Genomic DNA, 25,299 nt, shown 5'->3' on the forward strand with positions numbered 1-25,299 from the left:
AACTCAGTATCATCATTTATATGTACGAAAGTGGTTCGAAGATTAGGTTCCGGGTTCTGGAGAAGGTTCTAACTGGTCTCTGCTGCTTAGCTTAATCAAGATACGCAACTCACTTTTCATCTCTCACTTTGCATTTTCCTCACCTGTACAATTGAGGAAATAATATCCTTGTTGCAAGATATGTTTATGCCAAGGAATAAACATAAGATGTGTAAAAATCTTGGTCACAAACTGCCCTTGCTATATGGTTATCTGTTGTGTTTACCAAGTAATTGTTAAAATTGTTTATTCCGTAGTCCTAACTCAGCCGAGGGCCAGGAAAAAAGTATCCATTTCCGCCGTACAGATCCGTTCTGCCTTAACCTGAGGTTCCTGTCATTTAGAGAGATTCTGGTCACCTGCCTCCTGCGCGGAGCAGAGGCCCTGCTCTTCGGGTATTTACGGCGCGCGGTCGCCCCAGCTCAAGCTCAAGTCTGCGCTTCCAGGTTCAGTTTCAGGGTTGAGCCGGCAACCCTAGCCGGCGGGCGTGGAGCGGGCAGCCGTGCCCGGACCCCGGGGTCCTCTGGGGGCCCCGGAGTGGGGAGGCGGCGTCCGGGAGCCCCCGGAGGAGGATGGGCTGCGGACGTAGCAAACTGAGCTGCTGCACAGCCCGCAAAAAGGTAAAGGGCGCGGGCGGAGAAGTTTGCCTTCCGAGGGGCGGGGGGTGCGGAACCGCTCCGCCGCGGGGGACTCTGCGCCCCGGCTCCCTCGAGTCCGCGGGGCACGCCGGGGAACGGGGAGAGGCCGTGCGGAGACCAGGGAGGCTCTGCCGGGAGGAGCCAGCTCTCCGACCCGGCCCGGGCTGAGCCGCCCCGAGCTGCGGAGTTTACAAACACGGCCCCCGGGCCCCGGGAACTGCAGCAGACTCCCGCTGACTCGGGTGGGGGGGGGTGGAATGTCTAGTGTCTGTGGCAGGTGTCCTCTCCCTTCGATTTGGGGCTGCTCACTGTGTGGCTATGGACCAGAGGCTGGACCTCTCTGAGCCTTCGGATTTCCCACCCGTTTAGAGTCTGATGATCTCTAGGTCCACTGCCCGGAGTGGTCCACGGACTTGCAGCATCGGCATCACCCCGGACCTGTTAGAAATGCAGGATCTCAGGGCTTTGCCCAGAGGTGCTTCAACTAACCAGTCGGTTAACGAGGCGCCCAGGGGGTTACTACCCACTTTAGAGGCTGAGAAACGCTGGTCTAGGGCCTCTCGCAGGCCCTGGAGCCGGTGCATGTGGGCTGCCCTTGGGGTAGGTGGGAGGGGCCAAAGAGGGAGGGGATCTACCGCTTTTTGCAGCCCTGTCCTCCCTTCCTGTCCCTCCCCCAAGGGGCCTGGAGCTGGGTTAGGGCTCAGGGGACTCTACTCAGGTTTCTTGCAGTGGGACCAGCTGCCCCTTGGGGTCTAACAAGCCCGGAAGGTCAGAGCCTGGAGCCAGAAGGACAATGTCCTCAGTGGACGACAGGAGGCACTGAGAAAGAAAGGAGGATTCCCCAAGTTCTGGCCCCTTTCCCTCCTGCTAACTGTCCTAATCCCCCCAGCCCCGTGGGAATAGACGGTCCCTAAGCTTTACCATCAGAGACCCTGAGAAGCCCCAAACTGTGGCAATATTTAATGATTTTGCAACGAACTTTAGTCCTCTCTCTTCTGCTCTGCTTGTGCCTAGCTTTCCTGCCTGTCAGGTGCTCAGGACTGTCCCCAAGCTACATGATTCTCTTCCCTGCTCTGCACCTAGTCCAGGGAGACAAGTTCTGGTGCCAAATATAATGCCTTCTGGTTTTTCTTGCTTCACGTCTATTCTCAGATCAAAACATCACCAATCTCTGACCCAAAAACCCTCGCGTTCTTCCTGGTTCAAGACTAAGGGAAGGGGCTTGATTGAGGTCACAGAGCAACATAAAGCAAAACCCAGACATCCACCTGGCCCTGTGTTTTTGTTCCTTTTTTTTTTTTTTTTTTTTTTTGTACTGGGGTGAACCCAGGGGCGCTTTACCACTGAATTACATCTCCAGCCCTTTTTACTTCTTTATTTTGAGGCAGGGTCTCATGAAGTTTCTAAGACTGGCCTCAAACTTGGAATCCTCCTGCCTCAGCCTCCAGAGTCACTGGGATTACAAGGGTGTGCCACTGCATCCAGCTAGTCCAATGTCTGTTCCTTCTTTCTGATAATGGGGATTGAACCCAGAGGCACTTTTCACTAAGCCACGTCCCCAGTTCTTTTTAAATTATTTTTAAAAATTTTGATACAGGGTCTTGCTAAGTTGCTGAGGCTGGCCTTGAATTTGGGATCCTCCTGCCTCAGTCTTCAGAGTCACTGGAATCACAGACCTACACTAATGTGCCTGGCTTAGCTCGGTGTTTATTTTCACGCTTTTCTGCACTTCCAGTGACTTCTTGATGGCTACAAAGTTCTTTGTCAAAAAAGACCCTCAGAAGGGTCTGCTGTGGCTTCCCTGCCTCAGCAGCCCCAGGTCCCTGTCCCTGTGCAGTTTGCTGAGTTCTGTGGCCTGTGGTGCCTGATGCCAGGACTTATGGACTGGTTTTATTTAAAGTTCATGGCTGTTTCCATCTGTAGCTTGTGCTCTTGCCTAATTTCTCACCCATGTGTCAACCCCTGGCTGAGCTCCCAAGTCCATCCCCAGCAGGCTGTCAGCCCATTGCAGGGAGGGGGACTTCAAGGATGAGATGCTCAAAACTGAACTCAGACTACAGAAGGGTCAGGTCACAATAATAATGACTCACCCTGAGTGGTACCTCTCAGAGAACATTCATATCCTGCCCAGGCTCCCAAAAGCCCTGGCAGCTGGGCCGAGCTGTGGGATGAACCTTTCCCACTTTACTGTTGAGGAAACTGAGACTCAGTGAGGAGCGGGGTATCCAAAGTCAGAAAGCCATCTGGGAGCGAAACTGAACAGTTGAGCCCAGGCTGGTCTCAAACTTGCCATCCTCCTGCCTCAGCCTCACAAGTCACTGGGATTACAGGCGCACACCACCTTTGAGGGCTTAAACCTTTCTTCTTGGCAAGAGACCATTGCTTACATGGTCACTTCCCTTCGGAGAACTAGGGAGAATGGCAGGCAGGGGGTAGAGGCCAGTGAAGCAAACCTCTGTGGATTTACTTGGGGGGTGATATGGGGTGGGAGGAGTTTCCTTCCCAAGAGGTTACAGGCCTCCTTTGAGCAGCAAGACGAGTGGATGTGGGCTGGGAGGCAGCTAGTGGCCAACCCCCAGTGTGTGCCACTAAGGTATCCCAGGCAGGTTGGCATTCTCCACTCCCCAGGGCTCTGACTACCTCACCACAGCCCCAAGCAGGGCCTCTGAGGCTCTCCCCACTGCTACCAAAACCAGCCTCAGGCAACAGATACGAGGTGGGTCAGTCCTGCAGAGAACATTCCTGATCCCTTCCATGTAACAGGCCAGGTGAGAAGGAAAGAGAAAAGAAATGACCCTGAAGAGACTGGCAACTGGCATAGGTATCAGTAATTCTGAAATGGACCTACAGACCCTAAGGGTACAGGCTTAAATTCTGAGTTCACATTATTATTATTATTATTATTATTATTATTTAATTTGGCAAACCTTTGTGTGACAACCACACCAGATTCTGGGTGAGGTGCTAGTTCAGTCCTAGCTTCAGTTGATCTTGATCTTGGCAATGACTTGGCTCCTCCATGACTCTGTGTCTTCATCTGTAAGATAGGAATGATGTTCGCTCCTGGGTTTCAGGAAGAGTCTGTGAAAGAATGCATGGACAGTCCCCTGGTGGCCAGACTTGGCAGGTGGTATACACTTGAAAGGTAGTGAGGCACAGACTTAAAGTTAGACTTTAACGGAATCACTGCCTGGATTGTATCCAAGGAAAGCAAACAGGGATGTGGGAGACCTTATTCTTGGACAGGCACAGGAGATGCAGCCTAGAGTCAGGCCATCTGTTGTCAAGGTGCATGGGAAGCAGCCTGTTCTCTGTTGTTCTAGAAGGCAGGACTGTGGCTAGTTGGGGATGGGGGTGCTACTTCTTGTGAGGAAGAAGTGGCCAAAAAAAAGACCTCAAAAGATAGTGAGTTCCCCATCATTGGAGGGGTTCAAGCAGAGGTCACATGATATTTTGGAAAATATAGTAAAAGGGACGCAAGCCTAGGACTCGTAAATACTAAGATTCTTCTTCAGAAATATAATTATTCTGATTATTGTGCTTAAAGGCAAAAATTTTTTTAGGAGAGAGAGAGAGAGAGAGAGAGAGAGAGAGAATTTTTAATATTTATTTTTTAGTTCTTGGCGGACACAACATCTTTGTTGGTATGTGGTGCTGAGGATCAAACCCGGGCCGCACGCATGCCAGGCGAGCGTGCTACCGCTTGAGCCACATCCCCAGCCCCCAAAAGGCAAAATTTTTAAAATTCAAAAAATTATCAAACTTACACATTATCAGGCTTGGTGGTGCCACAGCAGTTTATACCTGTAATCTTGCCTAATCCAGAGGCTGAGGCAGGAGGATTGCAAGTTCAAAGTTAGCCCGAGCAACATAGTGGGACCCTGTCTCAAAAAGAAAATAAAGGGCTGGGGTTGTAGCTCAGTGGTAGAGCACTCACCTAGCACAAATGAGGCACTGGGTTCGATCCTCAGCACCATGTAAAAATAAAATAAAAAAGATATTGTGTCCACCTATAAATTAAAAATATATGTTAAAAAGAAAAGAAAAAGGGCTGGGGCTGTAGTTCAGTGGTAGAGCGCTTGCCTAGCACATTTTCTTAGCCCTGGGGTTCAATCTTCAGCATTGAAGGAAAAAAAAAACTTTTTTTTTAGTTGCTTCTAACCTTACCACGAGGAGATAGCCACTGTGTACATTTCAGTGTCATTCTTTCTACTCTTTCCTAAGTATATAATATGCATGAGTGTGAATATTTTATAAAAGTGGGAATGTGTGGTTATCTTCTAGTTACTTAGTATTCTCAGGCAGCATTTCCCATGTTAAACAGTCCATGGAAATGATGCTTTTTAAGTGGCTACCTGCGGTGCTCAGGCTATTCCCCAGCTTCTTTAGCCCATTTGGTTGTTTATACTCTCCACTCCTACCTCTGAGCATCCTTGTGTTTTCTTCCTAACCTGGGACTAGAGTGACTCTGGGGTCAGGGAAAATCACCGTACTGATGGCATCTTGGCTGGATTTTGGAGATGAGTGGGGTGAGACCGTCATGGTGGGGCAAGGATATGTGGGAGGGTGTCCTAGGCAGAAGGAATATAGGAGCAGGCCCTTGACACCCCATCAGTAGGGACGGGGCAAATCTGAACTTTTAGCTGGGTTTGCCAAGCGGGGGACAGTCAGGGACAATGGGAGGAGGCTGCCTGTTCAGTCATGCAGAGGCAGTGAGCCCTGTGCCCCAACTATCATGAACACATTGGCATGTGCATGACCTCTGAGCTAGTAGTTTTTGCCCAACCCAGAAAAATGCCCACAGTGAGGCCAGGGCTGGGGCTCAGTGGCAGAGCGCTTGCCCAGCATGTGCGAGGCACTGGGTTCAATTCTCAGCACCACATATAAATAAACGAATAAAATAAAGGTCCATCAGCATCTAAAAAATTTTTTTAAAAATGCCCCCAAATCATGCCAGCTAAAGCCAATAAAGGCTTCCTTACACATGGTACTCTGAAAGACGGGAGGTTTCGGCCATATGTCTGTGTTATAAAGGGACACCTTATAAATGCATTAGGAAGATTCCTAACTCTGATCATCTTTGAGACACAACATTGGTGACATACATTTTGGACACTATTTTCTCAGTGCTGAAGATTGGACCATGGTAGAAAAATACCTTGCCACTGAACTATACCCTCAGCCCAACATGTTTTTATTTTTATTTTTGGTACTGGGAGTTGAGCCCAGGGGTACTCTACCCTGAGCTACATTACCAGCCCTTTTTTATATTGGATTTTGAGGTGGTTTTTATTAAGTTGCCCAGGCTGGCCTTGAATTTGCAATCTTCCTGCCCTCAGCCTCCCGAGCAGCTATGATTACAGGGGTGTGCCATTGCACCTGGCTTCCTCCTGCTACCACCCTGATCTGGGCTCCTGAAGAACAGAGGGTAGTATGAAGGGATCCGCACCCACGCCCTCCTAAGCAAGGGCCCCTCCTTTCCTGTCCTGCAGAGAAGCCTTCTCCATGACAGGAGCTGACAGCTGAGTGTGTCATGGCCAGACCCTGCCCTGCCCAGAGCAAGGGAGCTTGACAGGTTGATAGAGGGTGAGATAACAAGATGACCTCACTCTGTCTCTTCTTCCCCATCTGTGGCATAACAAAACCATAAGGGCTCTTACAGTCCCCATTGCCCAATACCATGCCACACAGAGGAGGAAACAGAAGCCCAGAGAGGGGAGGGTGCTCACCCAAGGTCACAGAGCAAGCAAGTGACAAGCCAGTGTTTCGACTCTGGATGCCTACTTTGCCATTGGGTTGGGGAGACAGATGGATATATGGCACTGTATCTGGGCCTTCAGCCTGTCTCTGCCCTGCCCACCCACATCCCAGCCACTGATACTATTTTCTCTCCAGTTCCTTCAGGGTCCCTCTGATGGCAGGGCTGACCCAAATGCAGAAATGGTATTTAGTACTTTTGCCAGCTCCAGGCCCCCTGTGGTGACCAGAACTGGCAGACCCCTGGGAGACTGATATGGGACAAGAAAAAGTGAATTTGAAGAGGAAGAAAATAAATATCATATATCGGAAGGCCTTTCTGTAGGCCTCAGCATCCGGGAAGTGAGGCCCTGATTGGAGGCCTTCCCAGCTCCTATCTCTGTCTGCCGTGGTCTGGGGGTGGGACAGAAGCAACAGTTCCTTCCTCCCCTGAGGCCTAGTTCACTACTCTGTCAGATAGGAGCTCCGGAGACCACATCCGTCCTGTGCTTGTGATTTTCTGGGGGCCCTGGGGACCCCAGCTGGCCCTTCTAACTTTAAGTTGGTTGTATAGTCACCTAGGATCAAGCCCTCGGCAGGCCATGGGTGATGTTGACCACATACTGGAGAAAGCGAAGGGACCCAACTAAACTTTTAGTGACCCTGGGAGTGTGGAAATGAAATCAAACTCAGGCATTACTTTGGCAATATATTTCTGCCCATCTTAGAGATATAGAAGCTAAGGCTTGTATTGATGGTGTTCTGCCAACTGAGTCTCTCTAATTTGGTTGTGAATGGCTGAAATTTCTCAATAGCTCTCAACAGTTTAAACCCCACCCTTCCTCTCCCAAAGGCCCTGGAGGGGGCCTCTTGGGCCTCCACCCCTACCCCCTTCCTGCTTCTACCCTGGGCCAATGGGCTCTGCCTACAGTTGCTCAGATCTGAAACTAATGATGCTGGGGCCCCACCCAGACAGAGTCCAGATGCCAGGGAGGCTGCTCTGACACTGTAGAGGACTGTGACCTGAGTCCCTGGAGACTGGGAATCACCTCTGCCCTTCAGGCCCAGCTATGTGGATAAATCTGGTATATATGTGCCTGGGAGAAATGGAAGTGAGTGGCTCCTGGCTCAGCTGTGAGTCTGGGTTCTCCTCAGGACTTTGTTCCCTGCTTTGTGGCCTCTGGCCAGGTATCTGCCCAGCCCCACCTGTAGGCCTTAGATTTTCCATCTGAAAAAAAAAAAAAAAGAAGTGGGTATTGAGATAAACCACCTCCAGGGTCCCTTCTATCCCTTTTTTTCTGGTCTCCTATAACCCTTCTTCAACTAAGATAGGTGGCATAGAATTATGTGATCAAGGAGAGCCAGGGCAGTGGTACGTGGGAGGAAGGAGGAGCCAGATGGAAGTCTTCAGGGCCCTTTGGATACTGAATTCTCTAATCAGGATGCAAAGCACTTGATCAGAAATACACAAAAGCCTCGAAGGCCCCCCAAAGTACGGGCCTCTTTGAAGCATGGAATGGTGGTTCTGAAAGAAGAGCTGGGCCACGTGTCTGCAGGAAGGCTGTGGCCTCCCAGACCTCCCAAGGGAGGGAGTAGCTGGCCACCTTCTATCCAAATTGCTTCTACTTGATTCAGTCTTGCCTTACAAGGATCAAAATTTGGGGGGAAAAATTGAAACTACCCCCAAAGGCTTGAGTATAACACTGTGCCCACTCACCCCAAAATACCGCCTCCTGAATAGCACTCAGCAGAGTACTCTGAGGCTCTGGTGACACTGGTGGTCTTTATGTACCACCTACTGTAGCTGACCGCTTTGTGTTTACCAGAGGGCCTTACTTGCTGAACATCAGGCACACTTTATAGAATTCCAGACAGTTAGGGTGGAATGTCCTCAAAGATCACTCAATCCAACCTGAAAAATAATTCTCTCCTTTCCAATTCTTCTTGCATGTGCCTAGTGACAGAGGGCTCATTCTACCACCATACCCCACCCTCCAATGAGGCAACCTTGTTAGAGGGACAGTTTTGCAATTTTTCTATGGAACTGAAACTTTTCCTTGAAACCTCTGGTACTTGTCCACAGTTCTGAAATCTGAAGCTGTAGAGGGTACACTAGCAGCTTCTGTCCATGACAGTTCTGCTGAGATGAAGAGAGCAGTCAAGGTTTTTTTTAATTATTATTATTATTTTGGGTTTTTTGCCTTTTTGTTTTGTTTTGTTCATTCATTTGTAGTACTGGGGCCTCACACATGCCAGGCAAACTCTCTACTCCTGAGATGCAGCCCCAGTCTTTTTTTTTTTTTTTAATTTTTTTCTTACATACATGACAATAATGGAATGCATTACATTCATAATTATCCATTCACAGCATAATTTTTCATAACTATGTATATAAAGTATGTTCACGCCAAATTATGCCATTATATATGACTCTCTTATTGATTTTTTTTTTGCATTACAATTCTTAATACACTTTTATACCACAATTTATCATATCCTGTTTGTATATAAGGTATGTTGACACCAAATTCACATTTTCATACATGCATTTTGTATAATGATGACCATCTCCTTCCACCAAACTTGCTATTCCCCTTCTCCCTCCCTTTCCCTCCCATCCCCCAGTCGTTTTTGAAGTTTTATTTTGAGATAAGTTCTCACTAAATTGCCCAGGCTGGCCTCAACTTTGCAATCCTCCTGCCTCAACCTCCTAAGTACCTGGGATTACCAGTGTGCACCACAGTGCCCAGTTTCTTACCTGCTCTTGAAGCTGACTGACTATTGTTCTATTATAAGCCTCTCCTGTGATTTGGTTTTGAGTCTCCTTCCACATCCTATCAGGTTTTTCCTTGGTGTGGGCGGGGAGGGGAGACCCCTCTCAACTGGTCCATTTTCCCTCCATAATGTGAGCCTATTCTAAGGGGTCTTACCAGGCCCATTCTGAGCTTGTTGGTCTTCTTCACTGCTCTGGGCGCTGCCTGGTCATTCTGCCTGATTCCTTGTCTGCTTTGGACAGTTGCATCCTGCTACAGACCAGAATTCTTCCATGAGAGGGCCCTGGTCTCTCCACAAGCAGCTGGGGCTTTTTATCAGTCATCTTAGGAGAAAGGCTGAGGAAACCCTGACCCTCACAGATAGGGAAACTGAGGTCTAAAGAAGGCAAATAACTTATTTAAGTCACACAGGCAAACTAGAACCAGATTCCCTGGGCTGCCTCCGTCCAGGGTTCTCCCCCTGCCAGCTGCCTCCTCTGCAGCTCTCTTGCTCCTAGGTTTCCGGTGACTCAGGAAGTGGCCATCCATCTTCAGAGCTCAGCCCGGATGCCCTACCCTAGTTCCCAGCCTCCCCACCCACCCCACTTTGGAAGGTGAAATTCTCCTGTCCCCCTCACAGCTCCGGTCCTCTCCCACCACAGAGTACACTCTGCTCCTCTGAGGAGGAAGTGGCCTGGTCCCCAACCTGGGGGGTTTTTCCACTCAGTAGTTGCTTCGTGAGTTCTATTTAGTTCAGGGCCATTTGTCTCCAGGCTTTTAAGAGCTTCAGAATCACCTGGATAGATTCCCAGCATGCACATGTCCCCTTGGATTCCACTGGTCTAGATCTGGGGCTGGGGATCACATGAAGCAGTGGTTCTCATCCAGGTCTTCCAAGGACCACATTCCTGGGCTGCGGCTGCAGCTCAGTGGCAGAGCACTTGCCTAGCATCTTGTGAGGCACTGGGTTCAATCCTCAGCAGCACCATGTACAAATAAATAAAATTTAAAGTATTTTTTTTTAAAAAAAAGGACTATATTCCTGGAAATTCTATTCCAGGCATCATTCCAGATACTGGGCAAAACCAAAGTGGACTTCAAAAATGGTCCCCATCCTCAAGCAGCCCCTTGGGCAGACAGGAGAAACAGACTGCCAACCAGGTATAGGTCTCTTGTGGGAGCCTGGACTGACCCAGCCCTCAGGAAGGCCAAGAGAGAGCCCAGAAGCCTGAAAAAGAGTTGGTGTGTGTCATGGTGGGATGGATGGTCCTGAGCAGTTTGAAATGTCTTCCACACATGGATGTATGTGTTGGTCCAGGAGTTCCACAGGTAGCCCTGAGTTGTTTGGATTTGGTTTTTGACCTAACAAATTCTCCAATGATTGTAAGTAAGTGATAATGTAACATTCCATGCTGGCAAAGTTGTAATGAAATTGGCTGACTGGTGTGTCATTTGTGGGTGAGTGGAGTGGTAGACTCTGAAGGGTAGAGCTGGTAATATTAGATATGTACAAAATTTTATTTACCTTGTGTGTGTGTGTTGGGGATTGAATTAGGTCTTCCTACATGCTAAGCACATGCTTTACCACTGAGCTGCATCCCTGGCCCTAGACAAAATTTTATTAATGTGTATGTTCATGAAAGCATAATTTGCAAACTAAAAGTGGAAGTAATCTAAACACTCAACAGTAGACTAAATGACTAAATTTATCCATAAAGATATTCTACTTGAGTCATTAATTTAATACATTTGCTGCAGTTTGATCAGAAGAGAGATTTAGATGTGGTGTAAGGAGACAGCACTGTTGAAATGCATACCTGTGCTTGCAGGCACTTGCTGCAGATTCAACAAGGGATGGGGAGGGGAACTGTCTTATTGGTTCTAGGAAGTATGCATAGGAGATCAGAAATCCCTTCACTTTTTTCTTTCATTTTTTCTTCTCTTTTTCAATTTGCTTTTTGTAGCCCCAAGAACCCATGTTCACCTTTTCTTTTTTTCTTTTTCCAGCTGATGCCCAGACCAAAACTCAGGCTCAGGAATGAGACTGTGATACAAACCCATTGCAAGCTCTAGATTGTGACAGGTTGATAGCAGGTCTTTTGAAATTGGTGGCCTAGAACTATGCCAGCTCACACATACCACCTACAATCCAGCATAGTTAATTCTGTCCAGATCTCAAGCACCAGGATAGAATTGTCATAGACTTTTCAGACCCACTTCAGCCATGCTGGAGATAGGGCTGGGGATGTAGCTCAGTTGGTAGAGTGCTTGTCTCGCATGCACAAGGCCCTGGGTTTGATCCCCAGCACCACACACACACACACACACACACACACACACACACACACCAAAAAAAAAAAAAAAAGCCACAGAAACCCTGGAGCTGCCAGGTTAGTGCCAGAGGAGTTTGAGTTGAGGTCAGTGTGAAGAGGCACCAGAACATGAGTTAGGGGCAGCTTTGGCAGCAGAAGGCTGAGCTAGAGAGGTGAAGACCTAAATATAGAGCTCCCCTGTCCAGTGTGGAGACAGCTGGTGTGGTCATTACCTCCAGCTCAGAGACTTCCAAGAGTTCAAAGTCAAGGCCTGGGCATTAACACTTCCCAGGATCTTATGTGATCCAAAACTGAAAGACCCAGTAAGAAATCCCTCCATCTCAATCAAATACCTGGGTAAGTAGTAACTTCAGACTCTTCCATGTTAGCTTTTTCTATTTCACTGATTTTACCTTCTTTGTGTTGATTTGACATACCCCCCGACACACACATACTCTTTGACATTGCATACCTTAATCCAATTTTACACATATTTTTTCTTTACTGTTGTAAATTGTTAATTGGATTTATTCACTGTATTATTGTTCTCTTTTTTTCTTTCCCTCATTCTTTCTTTTTCTGACTCCCTTCCCTCCCCATCCCTGTTTTGCTTAAACATATAAAATATTAATTGGATTTGTTCACTCTTTTTCTCCTTCCTCTTTCCCATACTCTCTCCTCCTTTTTTCTTTCTTTGATGTCTCTTTTTCTCTTTCTCCTTACTCCTCCCCCAGTTTTTGAATGCAGAATGTGCTAATTGGATTTATTCATTCTTTTTCTTCTTTCTCTTTTCAGTTCTCTCTCCCTTTTTTTCTTCTCCTGCCTCTCTTCCCTCCCTGACCCCCTGTTTTTTTTGTTGTTGTTGTTGTTTGTTTATTTGCTTATATTTTTTTCCTTTTCTGCTTCTTGTTTCTTATTTTCATTCTCTGTATAGTTTAATAAAAATTTTATTTTCTGTAAAAATATTTTTTTGGCCTTTGTGGAGTATTATTCTCCTTTCCACTTCTGAAATAGTGGAATTATAGAGAACATTTTAAGTATGTTTTATGGCTTATTAGTATATGATATGCTCTCACCATAGTTAGTTACAGGTGATCATCATCTCCTCTCATAGTACTGTGAATACCTTGAGTGGGTACTTTGACATGGACATATATATACCCCTGGCCCTAGACAGATAGTAAAGAGAAAGCAGCTCACTAAAATGACTCTCAGAGAAAGGGGAAGAGAAGGATAGAATAACATAAAGGGAAGATCAGTGTAGAAGGAGCTCAAGAGGCAAGAGTGGAGAGATAGGCAAGGGGATGACATGCAGAATGAATTCTAGAAAATCATGTTTTGTGCATATATAAATATACCACAGGGAACCTCACCTTTATGAAAGAGCCAATCAAATTAATAGATGAGCAAAAGGAAGTCTAGTAGAATAGAGAAAGGAGAATGGGAGAGGGGAGGGAAAAGGGGGTAAATTTGAACTGGAAACAAATTCCATTCATGTATGAGTTTATCAGGATGAGCCGAACTACTATGTATAACCTTAAAGATCTAATAAAAAATAAAATTGAAAAAAGACCCTCACAGGGCTGAGGATGTAGCTCAGTCGTAGAGCACTTCCCTTGCAAGTAGGAGGCCCTGGGTTTCAGAACTACCAGCAAAAAAAATGTTAAATTTGCCCATTTAGCAGATGGGCAAATATCAATATAGAAACCCAAGTAACATGAGAAAAAAGAAATTAAGATATATCTAATAGTCCATGACTGTCTAATGACTGAACTCATGAATATCAAAGAAGATGAAATGCTGGATCAAGAATTTTTAAAGATGTTTGTTAAAGTAATCAATGAATTAAAATAAAATCTAATGAACTAAGGGAGAAAAGAAAAGATATGAAAAAGCATTTCAATTAAGAGACAGGTATTTTGGAAAAGAACCAAACAAATCCTGGAAATGAAAAACTCAAATACAAAATTCAGTTTAAAGTCTAATCACTTGATTAGCTCAAGCAGAAGATACAATTCAAGCCGTGAAGGCAAAAATATATGAATTTGAACATTCAGATGGTAATAAAGAAAAATAAGAAATCAAGATCAGTATATATATAAGAACTCTGGGACATAATTAAGAGATCTAAGTTAAGGCTCATAGGTATTGAAGAAGGAGCAGATACACAGGCTAATAACATTGATAACCTATTCAATTAACTTTGAAATTCAGTGAAATAATAATAATAGAAAGTTCCCAAACCTGGGGAATGAGATGGATGCTGATATTGGGGGCATTTACAATCTCAAATAGCCAGACCAGAAAAGATCCTCTCCATAACACATAGTTAAAATGCCAAAACTGCCAAAACTTCAGAACAAAAAAAAATTTTTTTTAAGCTATTAGAGACAAATACCAGGTCACTTAAAAAGCAAACCAATCAGAATTAAAGCAGATTTCTCAACAGAACTGCTATCATTCAGGATGGCTCAGAATGACGTATTTTGAACAATGAAAGAAAATAACTGCCAACCTAGATTAGTAATTCAGCAAAGTTATCTTTCAGAATTGAAGTAGAAATAAAAACATTCCAAGACAAACTAAAGGAATTCATGACTACTAAACCAGCATTACAGAAGATGCTTAGGCAATCCTACATACAGAATAAAAAGTTTAAAATAACCAAGAGATCTCAGAAAGGAATAAATATCATTAGAAGAGTAGATAGGCAAATGAGAATTAGGGTTGAGCCAAACATTATAAGTAAAACAAAATGTCAGGAAGTAATGCATAATTCCATAATCATACTGAATGTAAATGTTCTAAGTTATCCAATTAAAAGACGTACTTCGCAGATTAGATTTAAAAACACCCAAATATATGTTGCCTACAGGAAACACACCTCATTGACAAAGATATGCACTGGCTGAAAGTAAAAGGATGGAAAATGATAGTCTATGCAAATGGAATCTTAAAGCAAGCAGGAGTAGCTACTCTCAAATTCAGCAAAGCAGAATTCAAGCCAAAGTTAGAAAAGAAAAAAAAAAGTCACTACATATTGGTAAAGGGAACAATTCAACAAGAAGATATAATTTGACTGTAAATGTTTATGCCCTAAATGTCAGTGTACCTAATTTCATAAAACAAGCACTATGCAATGTAAAGGCTTAGATAGGCTCTAGTACAATATTAGTGAGTAACTTCCATACACTTCTCTCACTGATAGGTCTTCCAGATATATAATTAACATAAGTACTACAGAGTTAAAACATACTATAGAGCAAATGGATGCAACAGACATCTACAGAATATTTCATCTTACAACAGTTGAATATACTTTTTTTTTCCAACTCCTCATGGAACTTTTTCCAGAACGGATCATGTCATAGACCATAGAGCAGGTCTTGACAAATACAAAAAAAAATTAAAAAAATTAAAATAATTCCTTGTATCTTATTAGATCCTTAAAGGAATGATGTTAGAAATCAACAGCAAGAAAAACTATAGAAACTATACAAACACATGAAGATTGAATAGTACACTTTTGAATTATGAATGGTCATTGAAGAAATTGGGAGAAATTTAAAATTCTTAGAATCAAACAAAAATATAAATACAAGATACAAGAACCTATGGAGGGGCTGGGATTGTGGTTCAGCAGTAGAGCGCTCGCCTAGCACATGCAAGGCCCTGGGTTCGATCCTCAGCACCACATATATGTGGTAGAGTGATTCCCTAGCACACACAGGACCTTTGGTTCAAGCTCCAATACCACAGAAAAATAAAAATAAATAACCATATTACTAAAAGTGATCCATAGCTTCAATGCAATGCAGTCTTACTGATTACTAGTGATATTCTTCACAGAACTAGAAAACAACAGTCCTAAGATTCATATGAAAGAGCAAAAGATATAAAAAAATATAGATAGCCAAAGCAATTCTGAGTAAAAAGAACAATGCTAGAGGTATGACAACACCTTATTTCAAATTAAACTACAGAACTATTGCCGCAGTCTTGGCTGGGCACAGAATCACGAGCCACCACACAGCTTTGTAGATTCAAACAGCAAATCTTTATTCCCGAACTCACACCGGCCTCCACACACGTTCTGGGGCAATCCCAGTTCTGCTGCCGCCCAATTCACCTACTCCACGAGGCTTTCTTCCCAAAATCTCTCTGAATCTCACGAGAACTCAACGGGAGCTCAGGCAGCAGGAACGCCCTAATTCCAGCAGCAATAATCCTCAACATCGAACTTCCCTAAAATCCAAGGTCTTAAACTGGGAACGCCCTAAACCCAAGGACAGGGATACTTCCTCAAACCTGATCAGTTCTAAACCCGGATCCGCCTTCCTTGAGCAAGGTCACCTTACATGCAATGTCAACAGCGAAATTCCAAGGCAAGTCATTTAACATGGGGTACGCTGGCAAGGAAATTTCGAATGCGTCATTCCTACTTGGTAATGGCCCTCAGCAAACTATAGTAATAAAAACATCAAGGTACTAGCATTAAAAAAAAAGACACATAGAATAGAATAGAAGTCACATCAATGGAATAGAATAGAAGTCACACCAACAACCTAACACAAATACAGTCATCTGATTCCTTACAAATGTGCCAAACATACATTGGAGAAAAGACAGCCTCTTAAATAAATGGTGCTGAGAAAACGGAATATCCATGTATAGAAGAATTAAACTAGATCCCTCTCTCTCACCCTGCACAAATGTCAACTCAGAATGGAGACCTAGGACAAAGACCAGAAACTTTGCAACTGCTAGAAGAAAACAAGGAAATATAGGCACAGGTAACAACTTCCTCAATAGGAACACCTATAACTTAAGTGTTATATAATGCCAGGAATTAATGGTATTAGCAGGATGGCATCAAGTGTAAAAGCTTCTGCCCAGTAAAGGAAATAATTAGCAGCATGAAGAGAGAGCCTGCAGAATGGAAGAAAATCTTTGCTAGCAACAACAGAGGATTAATATCCAGAATATATAAAGAACTCAAAAACCTTAATATCAAAAGAACAAATAGCCAATTCAATAAATGGGAAAATGAACTAAAGAGACTCTTCTCAAAATAAGTATAAATGGCCACTAAATATATGAAAAAATGTTAGATACCTTTAGTTATAAGGGAAATACATATCAAAGCTACACTGAGATTCTGTCTCCAATCAGAATGCCAGTGGGAATGAGGGAGAAAAAGAACCCTCATACATTGTTGGTGTGAATGTAAATGAGTATAACCACTATGGAAATCAGTATGGAGGCCCCTCAAAAAACAAAACCACCATATGGTCCAGCTATCACACTCTTGGTATGTATTCAAAATAATTAAAAATGGGCTGGGGATGTGGCTCAAGCGGTAACACGCTCGCCTGGCATGCGCTGGGCACTGGGTTTGATCCTCAGCACCACATAAAATAAAATTAAAATGTTGTGTCCACCGAAAACTGAAAAGTAAATATTAAAAAAATTCTCTCTCTCTCTCTCTCTCTCTCTCTCTCTCTTTAAAAAAAAAGAATTAAAAATACTTTAGAGATACATGCATTGCCATGTTTTTAGCATACAGTTCACAAGGGCCACATTATGGATCCAGCCTAGGTGTTATCAACAGATGCACGGGTAAAGAAAAGGTGGTATATATACACAATGGAGTTTCATTCAGCCATAAGGAAGGAATGAAAATTTGTCATTTGCAGGGAAATGGGTGGAACTGGAGAGCACCATGCTAAGTGTAATAAGCCAGATTCAGAAATACAAGAGTCATGTTTTCTCTCAAAGGTGGAAGCTAGAAAGAAAAAAAAAAAAAGGGATCTTGTGAGAGCAGAAGGGAGACTATTAGGGCAGAGGAAAGGGATCCGGAGACAAGAGGAGGGAATGGCAAGGGGAAGTACCAGAGTGAAATTGATCAAATTGCGTCATGTGCATATATGAATATGCCAGAATGAAACTCACTATTCGGTATAATTATTATGTACCAATAAAAAAATCAATAATTTACAGAATAGTTAAATCTGTGTAGTGAATGCACATAATATATTTGAAAAAAGTAAGATATAGAAAAGTAGATGTTAAATTCCAAAATTGAATATAGATACATAGGTAAAGAGTAGATGCCACCCTTCTCTGGGATCATGTCTATGTAGCAAGATTTTTATTTTTATATTTTTCTGTATTTTCCATACTTTCTATGACAAATGATGTGTGTAAATATTTACGTGTTAAGAAAAATTACAGGGGCGGTCAACTGGGGAAGGACTGTATGAGCCTTGAATGTTGTTCTGAGGGTGTTTTTCTGGGGAAGGTTTGCTCAGCCTCTGGGGGATTGGAGCACAGGGCCTCATACTGCCTGTGGCCTAGAAGCTGTTTGTGGGGAAGAGTTCTCCGCCATTCTGTGCTGGTTCTTATTTGAGAGAAGTTTCCTGAGTTTATGATCTTATTTCAGATAATACAATGTGAGACCTGGTGGCAGCCTAAGAGATGTGCCAAAGCTCTGTGTGATCTTTGTTCTTGCCATGTTTATCAAACATAAATCAAGAACCTTTGGCTATATTTAGAATGTGCTAGATGATACAGGTGCATTATTTAATCGGATCCTACCACAACCTCATAAGGAAACTGAGACCTCGAGAGGCAATGCAGTCACATGGTGCTGGGGTTAGGATTGATTCCAGATCTGCGTGATTCTAGAATTCCAGCATTCTGAACCACCCTGCTCTGTGTTCTCTTAGTATTCTCACACCTGGCTTGAGTACTCACTTGGACACGGAAACACCAGGTGATAGTCTCTTCAGCCCCCACAGTCTCAGTTTCCTTGCTTATGATAAACTTTGCCTCCCAGTGCTGTTGAGAGGAGCCCAGATCAGACCCTTAGACCTCAAACCTGAGTTAAAACTACCAGACCTCCTCACCTCACTGCACAAAGTGGGGAAGCAGATGCCCTGGGGCAGGGGATGGGGAGGCGGTTCTTGTCCTCATTTGTAGAAGAACCAGGACTTGGATCCAGGCATTCCTCCCCCTGTAAAAACGCTTTCCAGGTTTAACATAAGCAGTGGTGGCAACAGGGAAGGGACAACCTCTGGACAACCCTTCCTCCAACCTAGGGTGGGGAGGCTGGCTCCTGTCACTTCCCCAGATTCCTGTGCTGACAGCCTCTCTGGCTGGTGCCTGGGCCAGCCTCTGCTTCCCCGGGAAGAGAGGGTGGGGTTTTCAGGGAGCTGCACAGTCAGACCCGCCCAACCAGAGCAGAGGAGGCAGCCAGGGCCTGGGGGAGGCCCCTCGCCTAGCTCAGTGGGCCCTGCCTGGTACTAGGGGAGGAGCACACAGTCCTGGAAGCTTCCCCTGATTACCATCCCTCCTTGGTCAGAAGTATGCTCCCCCCCCACACACACCACCCCCCACACACACACCACCCCCCACCCCCCAGCAGTGTTGCAGTGGGCCTGACGTTCATGAAATTTCTAATAATTTTTATTCTAATCTCTTCCTTTTACAAATCTGTCACCATGGTTGAAAAGTAATGTTTTTCTTTTATCGTGATCATTCACAATGGAATATTTCTGTAATGTTTTCATGGACCGCCTTTTAAAAGTGTTTCTTAAAATAGGGTCGAGGGTCTGGTGATGTGGCTCAAGTGGTAGCGAGCTCGCCTGGCATGCATGCAGGTCCGGGTTCGATCCTCAGCACCACATACAAACAAAGATGTTGTGTCCACCGAAAACTAAAAAATAAATATTAAAACTCTCTCTCTCTCTTTAAAATAGGGTCGAGAATATCTCCCTCCCTTTTCTTTTTAGACTATCTTGAAAAGCTACAATAGGGCTCACACACACACCCCTCTGCCGCCCCCATCTTGGTCCAGTGACCAGAGCCAGACCCTGACCAACTTTTCCCCTGACTTGGCTGAAAGGAATGATTTAAAAGTGTGTGTGTGTGTGTGTGTGTGTGTGTGTGTGTGTGAGAGAGAGAGAGAGAGAGAGATCTTAAGACAGCATCATTTCCCCTTCCCCTACCCTGGAAGAATTATTCTCAATTTTCTCTTACTGTGTTTTGGAAGGTTAAAATGCCCTCCATTTTATAAAATGATAGTGACAATCTGCAAATAATTTATTTCAACATCCTTGCTTGCCAACCCCTGTCAACTCTCCCATTTAAAAACTGCTTGAATTAGGGTGGAGCTTGGTGGTAGAGTGCTTCCCTTTCATGTACAAGGCCCAGAGTTCCATCCTCAGTACTGGAAGAAAGAAAAAAAAGAGAAAAACAAACCTCATTCATGCCATCTGGGCCGCACTGGCACTGCAGTGTGATGTAGAGAACCCTTTTGCATCAAGAACTTCTTGATCTCAGATTCAGCCTCCAATTGCCAAGGGTGGCTAAAGTGTCTACTAGGTGAGGCTCAAAAACTGGGTCCTGCCAGCTGTCTCCTAAGCCACCTTGACCAAGTCCTAACCTCACTCAGTCTCGGCCTCTCGTTTTTAAATTGGTGATATTCATACCCATTATGTTCTAAAAATTAAGAGAGGATAGGCAAGACCGCACAGCATTCTGAGTATCATATCTCACTCCCACACAGCAAGGTAAATAGGATGCTCCCCATTTCATAGTGGCAGAAGCAGCCCCTTTGGATGGAGAATAAGCACAGGGCGTGGGTTTCTGATGCTCTGCCTACAATACCACATCACTCTGAAGGGAACTTGGATAGAAGCTGAGGTAGCCAAAGACCCTGAGAGGATTGGAAGTTTTAGGACACCTTAAGACAATAGCTAGGAAACCATAACAGCCAAATCCCAGGAGAGGAAGGACATGGGCAAGGCTGTGCCTCAGGACAGCAGCAGGATCCAGGCTGCAAGAATGAGGGAAGGTCAACCAGCATCAACCAGCATTCTCACGGAGGGCTGCCTGGGCAATGATGAGAAATCACACCCCAGAAACCCCTCCTGGGGCCAAGGGAGCACCACCTGAGGTTTGTGAGGAAGGAAGGAGCCTAAATGGACCAGGCATGAGCAGGGTCTACTGTAATTAGGGTCCTGTCCTGTCCCTGAAAGAATCTCACTGCAGTATCCATCCTCACATTGACCTCCCACTCAAGACCCTCACCACAGTGTCATCTCATTTCTTCCAGAGGCACCAAGAACCAGATCATCCACCCAAACCAGAACCACAAGAATTGGATCTCCTTAATAAGGACACAGGTGAGTCGCCAGCCCCATAAATGCTCCCACTGACACTCATGAGGTATCTACCTTATAATCAACAAAGCCCATCAAGCTACTTAAATAGCCCATGAGATCCTTGGTAGGTGATGTTAACAGGAGTATCCATCTAAAATCAGGGAGTGATAATCCTGATCTGTGTTTTCCTGTCCTTAATTGTTGGTACCACATCTAGCATGCTATGTGCATTTCTGGAAAATAAATTTTCAGAGGGATTCAGGTAAATTGGAGGGAACATAGTGAAGCAAAATGAGGCTGGTAAAGAATCTGGAAAATATGTCTTGTAAGGAACAGTTGAAGAAACCCAGAACATTCCACCCTTAAAGAAAACAATAGTTTTCCCAGTTGTCAGAAGTGCCCTGATAGAGAAGAAAGATAAGCTTTGTTTAGTGTGAGCAGAGGTCAGCACTGAGCCTCGAGACTGTAACATCAGGCACAACAAAATCAGCCCAGTGTCAAAGAATTGTTTGTGTGGTTATTGGTTTAAAACCCTCAGAGCTACCTGGTAATCCGATGAGCTCCCCGTCTCTGAGGTGTTTAATTACAGCGTGGAGGTTGTTGGTGATACTGTGGATGAAGTTTGAGTACCAGATACACCATTGGACCAGACTTCAGAGGTTCTATGATCTGACTCTATAAAAATAGGCAGGAGAACATCAAAGAGAAAGATTCTGTGCACTCCCCACAAATGAATCAGAATCTTGGGGATTGGAGCTGAAGAATCTTTAGTTTTAGAAAGAGTATTTTTTTAAACTAAGTTTCTCTCCAGCTGGGGCCTAAGATTGAGCTCATGGACCAACATTTGAGCCAGATGTTTTGAGGGAGTCTGAACTGTTTGACCTTGACCATAGATTTCAGCTAACCCCTGTCTGTCTGCTCATGGTCCTTGTGGCTTAGGTCTAAGGATCACCAACTCCTCCTTCTGCCCTATTGGATGTGACCACAGCATTGACTTCCCCCTGGTCCTCACATTTCTAGACCTGCGCTTTGCCAGACCCTGCCAGTGAAGTTCTCAAAAAAACGGTACTGCCAGGCATAGTGTCACACACCTATAATCCCAACAGCTCTGGAGGCTGAGGAAGATTGTGAGTTCAAAGCCAGTCTCAGCAACTGCGAGGCACTGAGCAACTCAGTGAGACCCCTATCCCTAAATAAAATACAAAAATAGAGCTGGGGATGTGGCTCAGTGGTCGGGTACCCCTGAGTTCAATCCCTGGTACCCAAAAACAAAAAAAAGCAGTGCTAATAATGTTAACACTGACAACTTCAAATGCTTGTCATGAGCATTGATGGGCATTTAGGGAAAACATCTAATGAACAATAAATAACATTCATTGAGCACCTCCAAAGGGCCTGGCATTACATTTTTGTGTGTATCAGCAGGCACAATGTGGTTGTAGTAGAAGCATTTGTGGTGCAGATTTTGCAGGTTTGGACCCCTGCTTCCCTGAATGTGAACTGGGTGGTGTTGGCCAAGCTGCATGACTTCCATATGCCTCAGTCTCCACTGTGTGAAGTGGGGACAATAATTGTATCCATTACACCGGTTGTCATGAAAATTAAGTGAGTCGTACCTGTGAGATACTTGGGATAGGCTGGGTTTGGTCAGCTACCTGCTTTTATTATTTGGGTAACCATTGTTTTATGACTTAACGGTCTCAATAGCTCCATGAGGTAGTTACCATTGTTATCCTGATTTCGTGTATTGGGTAGCTGAGGCAGGTGGGTGGGCTCTGCCTTAGGTCGTGGCCAGCCTGTTGGACTCCAAGTGGCATTGGCAGCACCTGTTTAGGAGTTTCCCTGAGCAAGGGTAGGCTTCCTGGTTATACCTCCTTCCTGCTCAAAACTGGTCCACCTGGGGAGATGCCAAAGGTGGAGGGTCACACACTAAGATGCTCACAACCCCCAACAGGTAAACTGAGTGACAAGGTAGCCCCTTACGTGCATCCTAAGTAGGGAAAGCTGAAGAACAGGGAAGGCTGCAGAGCCACAAGCTAGCCAAAGGAAAGGACAGCTAACCTTGGCTCCAGCCCCCGACGGACATGAAGCCATGCATCGTCAGTTCTTTGGATTGTTCGGGGAAAGCTGGAGACAAGTATTATAAGAAAAAGCTTCCCAATTATTAAATCTTGGCAACTACTGATTTTCTACTTTAGGTATTAGTTGGAGCAAATGGAACACCTCTATGGGCCAAACTGTCCTGTGAGCTGTCATTATTATGGGGCAGATGACCACTGGCTGCTACTTTGAAGGAGGGTCTCCAAAGCCAGGCATCTTGAGGGGCTGCTGTGACTCCACTCTTAAGGTGGAAACTCTGGTTCTCATCATTTTGCCCCAGCTTTCCACACCCGCCCTGCTGGTCCTGACTCTCTCTACTTTGTGTGGATTTTTTTTTTCTTCAGCTACAGCCACTGCTGTCCAGCCACGTGCATCTGAGGAGGCTAAGCAGCATCAGAAAGACATTACCAGAATTCTCCAGCAACACGAAGAGGAAAAGAAGAAATGGGCAGAACAGGTAAGTCCCAGAAACCCCAGCCCCACTCTTTCCTGCTCTAAATCCCAGGCCTACTTTTGGCATTTATCATTATAAGTGTCCTGTACTCTTTGCCAAGAAGGGAGTCCTCGGTCAGCTGAATACATGTTTATTTCAGCCACTACATGGCAGGCACATTGGCTACGGCAGTCAGAGCAGGCAGCTGCATTCACGAAGCTGACCATTAATTTGATGAGTCAAAGTCATTGGGTCAGCTGCTGGATTATTTGCCCCTCTAGGACCGCCTCATGGTTGGACAGGGTCACTGAACTAGCTCTAGTCAATGAGCTGTGAAAGGATGAACCAGGCTGAGCATTTAACTGTGGGTTCAAGACCCTTGAGGTCTTTCTGTTTGACTAGTGGAAGGGACTGGCATTGTTTGAAATTGTGACTCTCCGTGGACCTGATTCTTTGATGCTGATCCTTGGATAGCAGAGCACTGGACCACCCAACATGGACAGGGACATATGAGAAATCAACCTTTTCTTTTCATCAGTTACGACTTCGCCCTGGTTTGTTATGGCGCATAATTTCTTCTCGGACTGAGACCAAAAGTCAGATACTAAACACAACTCCCTAGAATCATTTTACTCCAATTATAACAACTGCTATGAAAAGTTTAGAGGGTTGTGAATGTACATAATAGAAGCACTTAACCAAGTCTGGGCATCAGAGAAGTCCTCTGAGGAAGCAACACTGGGGCTTTAAAAATTATTTGAAGGGCTGAGGTTGTAGCTCAGCGGTAAAGCACTTGCCTAGCACATGTGAGGCACTGGGTTTGATCCTCAGCACCTCACAAAAATAAATAAAACTACAACTAAAAATATTTTTTTTTAATTATTTGAAAATGACGCCAGGCCAAGCACAGTGCCACACACTATAATCAGGAGGCTGAGACAGGAGGACACAAATTCAAGACCAGCCTCCATAACTTAGTGAGAACCTACCTCAAAATAAAAAAATAAAAAGGACTGGGGGTTGTACCTGGGTTCAATCTCTGGTACCACAAGAAAAAAAAAATTGGAAATGAAACTTGAAGGATTTCCTAAATAATTACAGGCCTATAATAGTTGGATGTTAAGGTCACAAAAAATGAGGAAAGACTGAGGAACAATTCCAGATTTAAAAAGACTGAAAAGATGTGACAACTCAATGCAACCACAGTCCAGGACTTCCCCTTCCTGGTTCCCATCTGGGCCACTAACCCTTCTCCTCTCTCTGCCTCAGTTTCCTCCCCAGTGGGGAGAGGTAGAGAAAGATCTTAGGATGGAGTATACATAAGTTTTCTCTAAATCTCTCTACTGGTTATCTTTAATTATACATAGAAAACATGCTATGTACATACAAATCTTCCAAATTCTGAAACTTAGTCTCTTTTTAAAAATGGTTCTACATTTATGGACTAATTGCTCCATTAAATTGTAAGATGATTTGTTTCTAAGAAATTTCCCTCTGGGCTCCACATTCATCCAGCAGACTCACTAGGGTCGACCTCTGTGCAGGAAGGGGACTGCCTCAGGGAGTAGGAGAGGTATAGGGGGATCCAAGTCTGGAGCCTTCCTCTAGGTGCTCCCTAGTTTGGGTGCAGTGAGCACTTGGTTTTTGAAAGTGGATTCACTTACATGCCTGTGGGTCTTTGGTTTGTTTTGGTAGAGTAACATCCTTAATCACGAGATCAGTAAGTGTCCCTAGGGATCATCAAGTTGGGTCTCCTCAAGGTACAGACAGTGAGCTAGTTAATGCCTGAGGGGAAAAGGATCTGGTCCCAAGGCACAGAGGACCTGCGGCAAGGCTGGGACCGGAAGCCCCTTTCAGCTAGTCCTTGCCTCAGGGTGTGTCCATCAGCTGTGCCCTTACAAAAGATAAACTGGAGAACATCTCAAGGACAGGACAGTGAGAATGGCCCAGAGTGTTCAGCCTGGAGAAGGGAAGCGTTCAGAACATGGCCATTGTGCTCAGATCTCCGAGGGGCTGCCTGGGCTCAGGAGCAATCTGGTCCTGTGTAACCCCAGGTCTGGGACCTGATGGCTTTCCATGGAGGGAGTGGGGCTCTGATCACCAGCTCCACATAGCTGCAGG

The 25,299-nt window shown here is 44.9% G+C and overlaps 1 protein-coding gene across 1 annotated transcript in view; it reads left to right on the plus strand.

Annotated features, from left to right (window-relative positions):
* The first annotated feature begins 468 nt into the window (after window positions 1-468).
* CCDC69 (coiled-coil domain containing 69) overlaps window positions 469-25,299 on the plus strand; it is a 43,272-nt gene continuing 18,441 nt past the window's right edge. Inside the window, exons 1-3 of the mRNA XM_081269188.1 lie at window positions 469-659; window positions 20,597-20,666; window positions 23,090-23,202. Coding sequence (XP_081125314.1) covers window positions 612-659; window positions 20,597-20,666; window positions 23,090-23,202 — 231 coding nt within the window. The 5' untranslated portion in view covers window positions 469-611. The remainder of the gene's footprint in view (window positions 660-20,596; window positions 20,667-23,089; window positions 23,203-25,299) is intronic.

The sequence above is a fragment of the Spermophilus citellus genome (genome assembly GCF_964194105.1).
Source record: "Spermophilus citellus genome assembly, chromosome: 1".
NCBI lineage: Eukaryota > Metazoa > Chordata > Mammalia > Rodentia > Sciuridae > Spermophilus > Spermophilus citellus.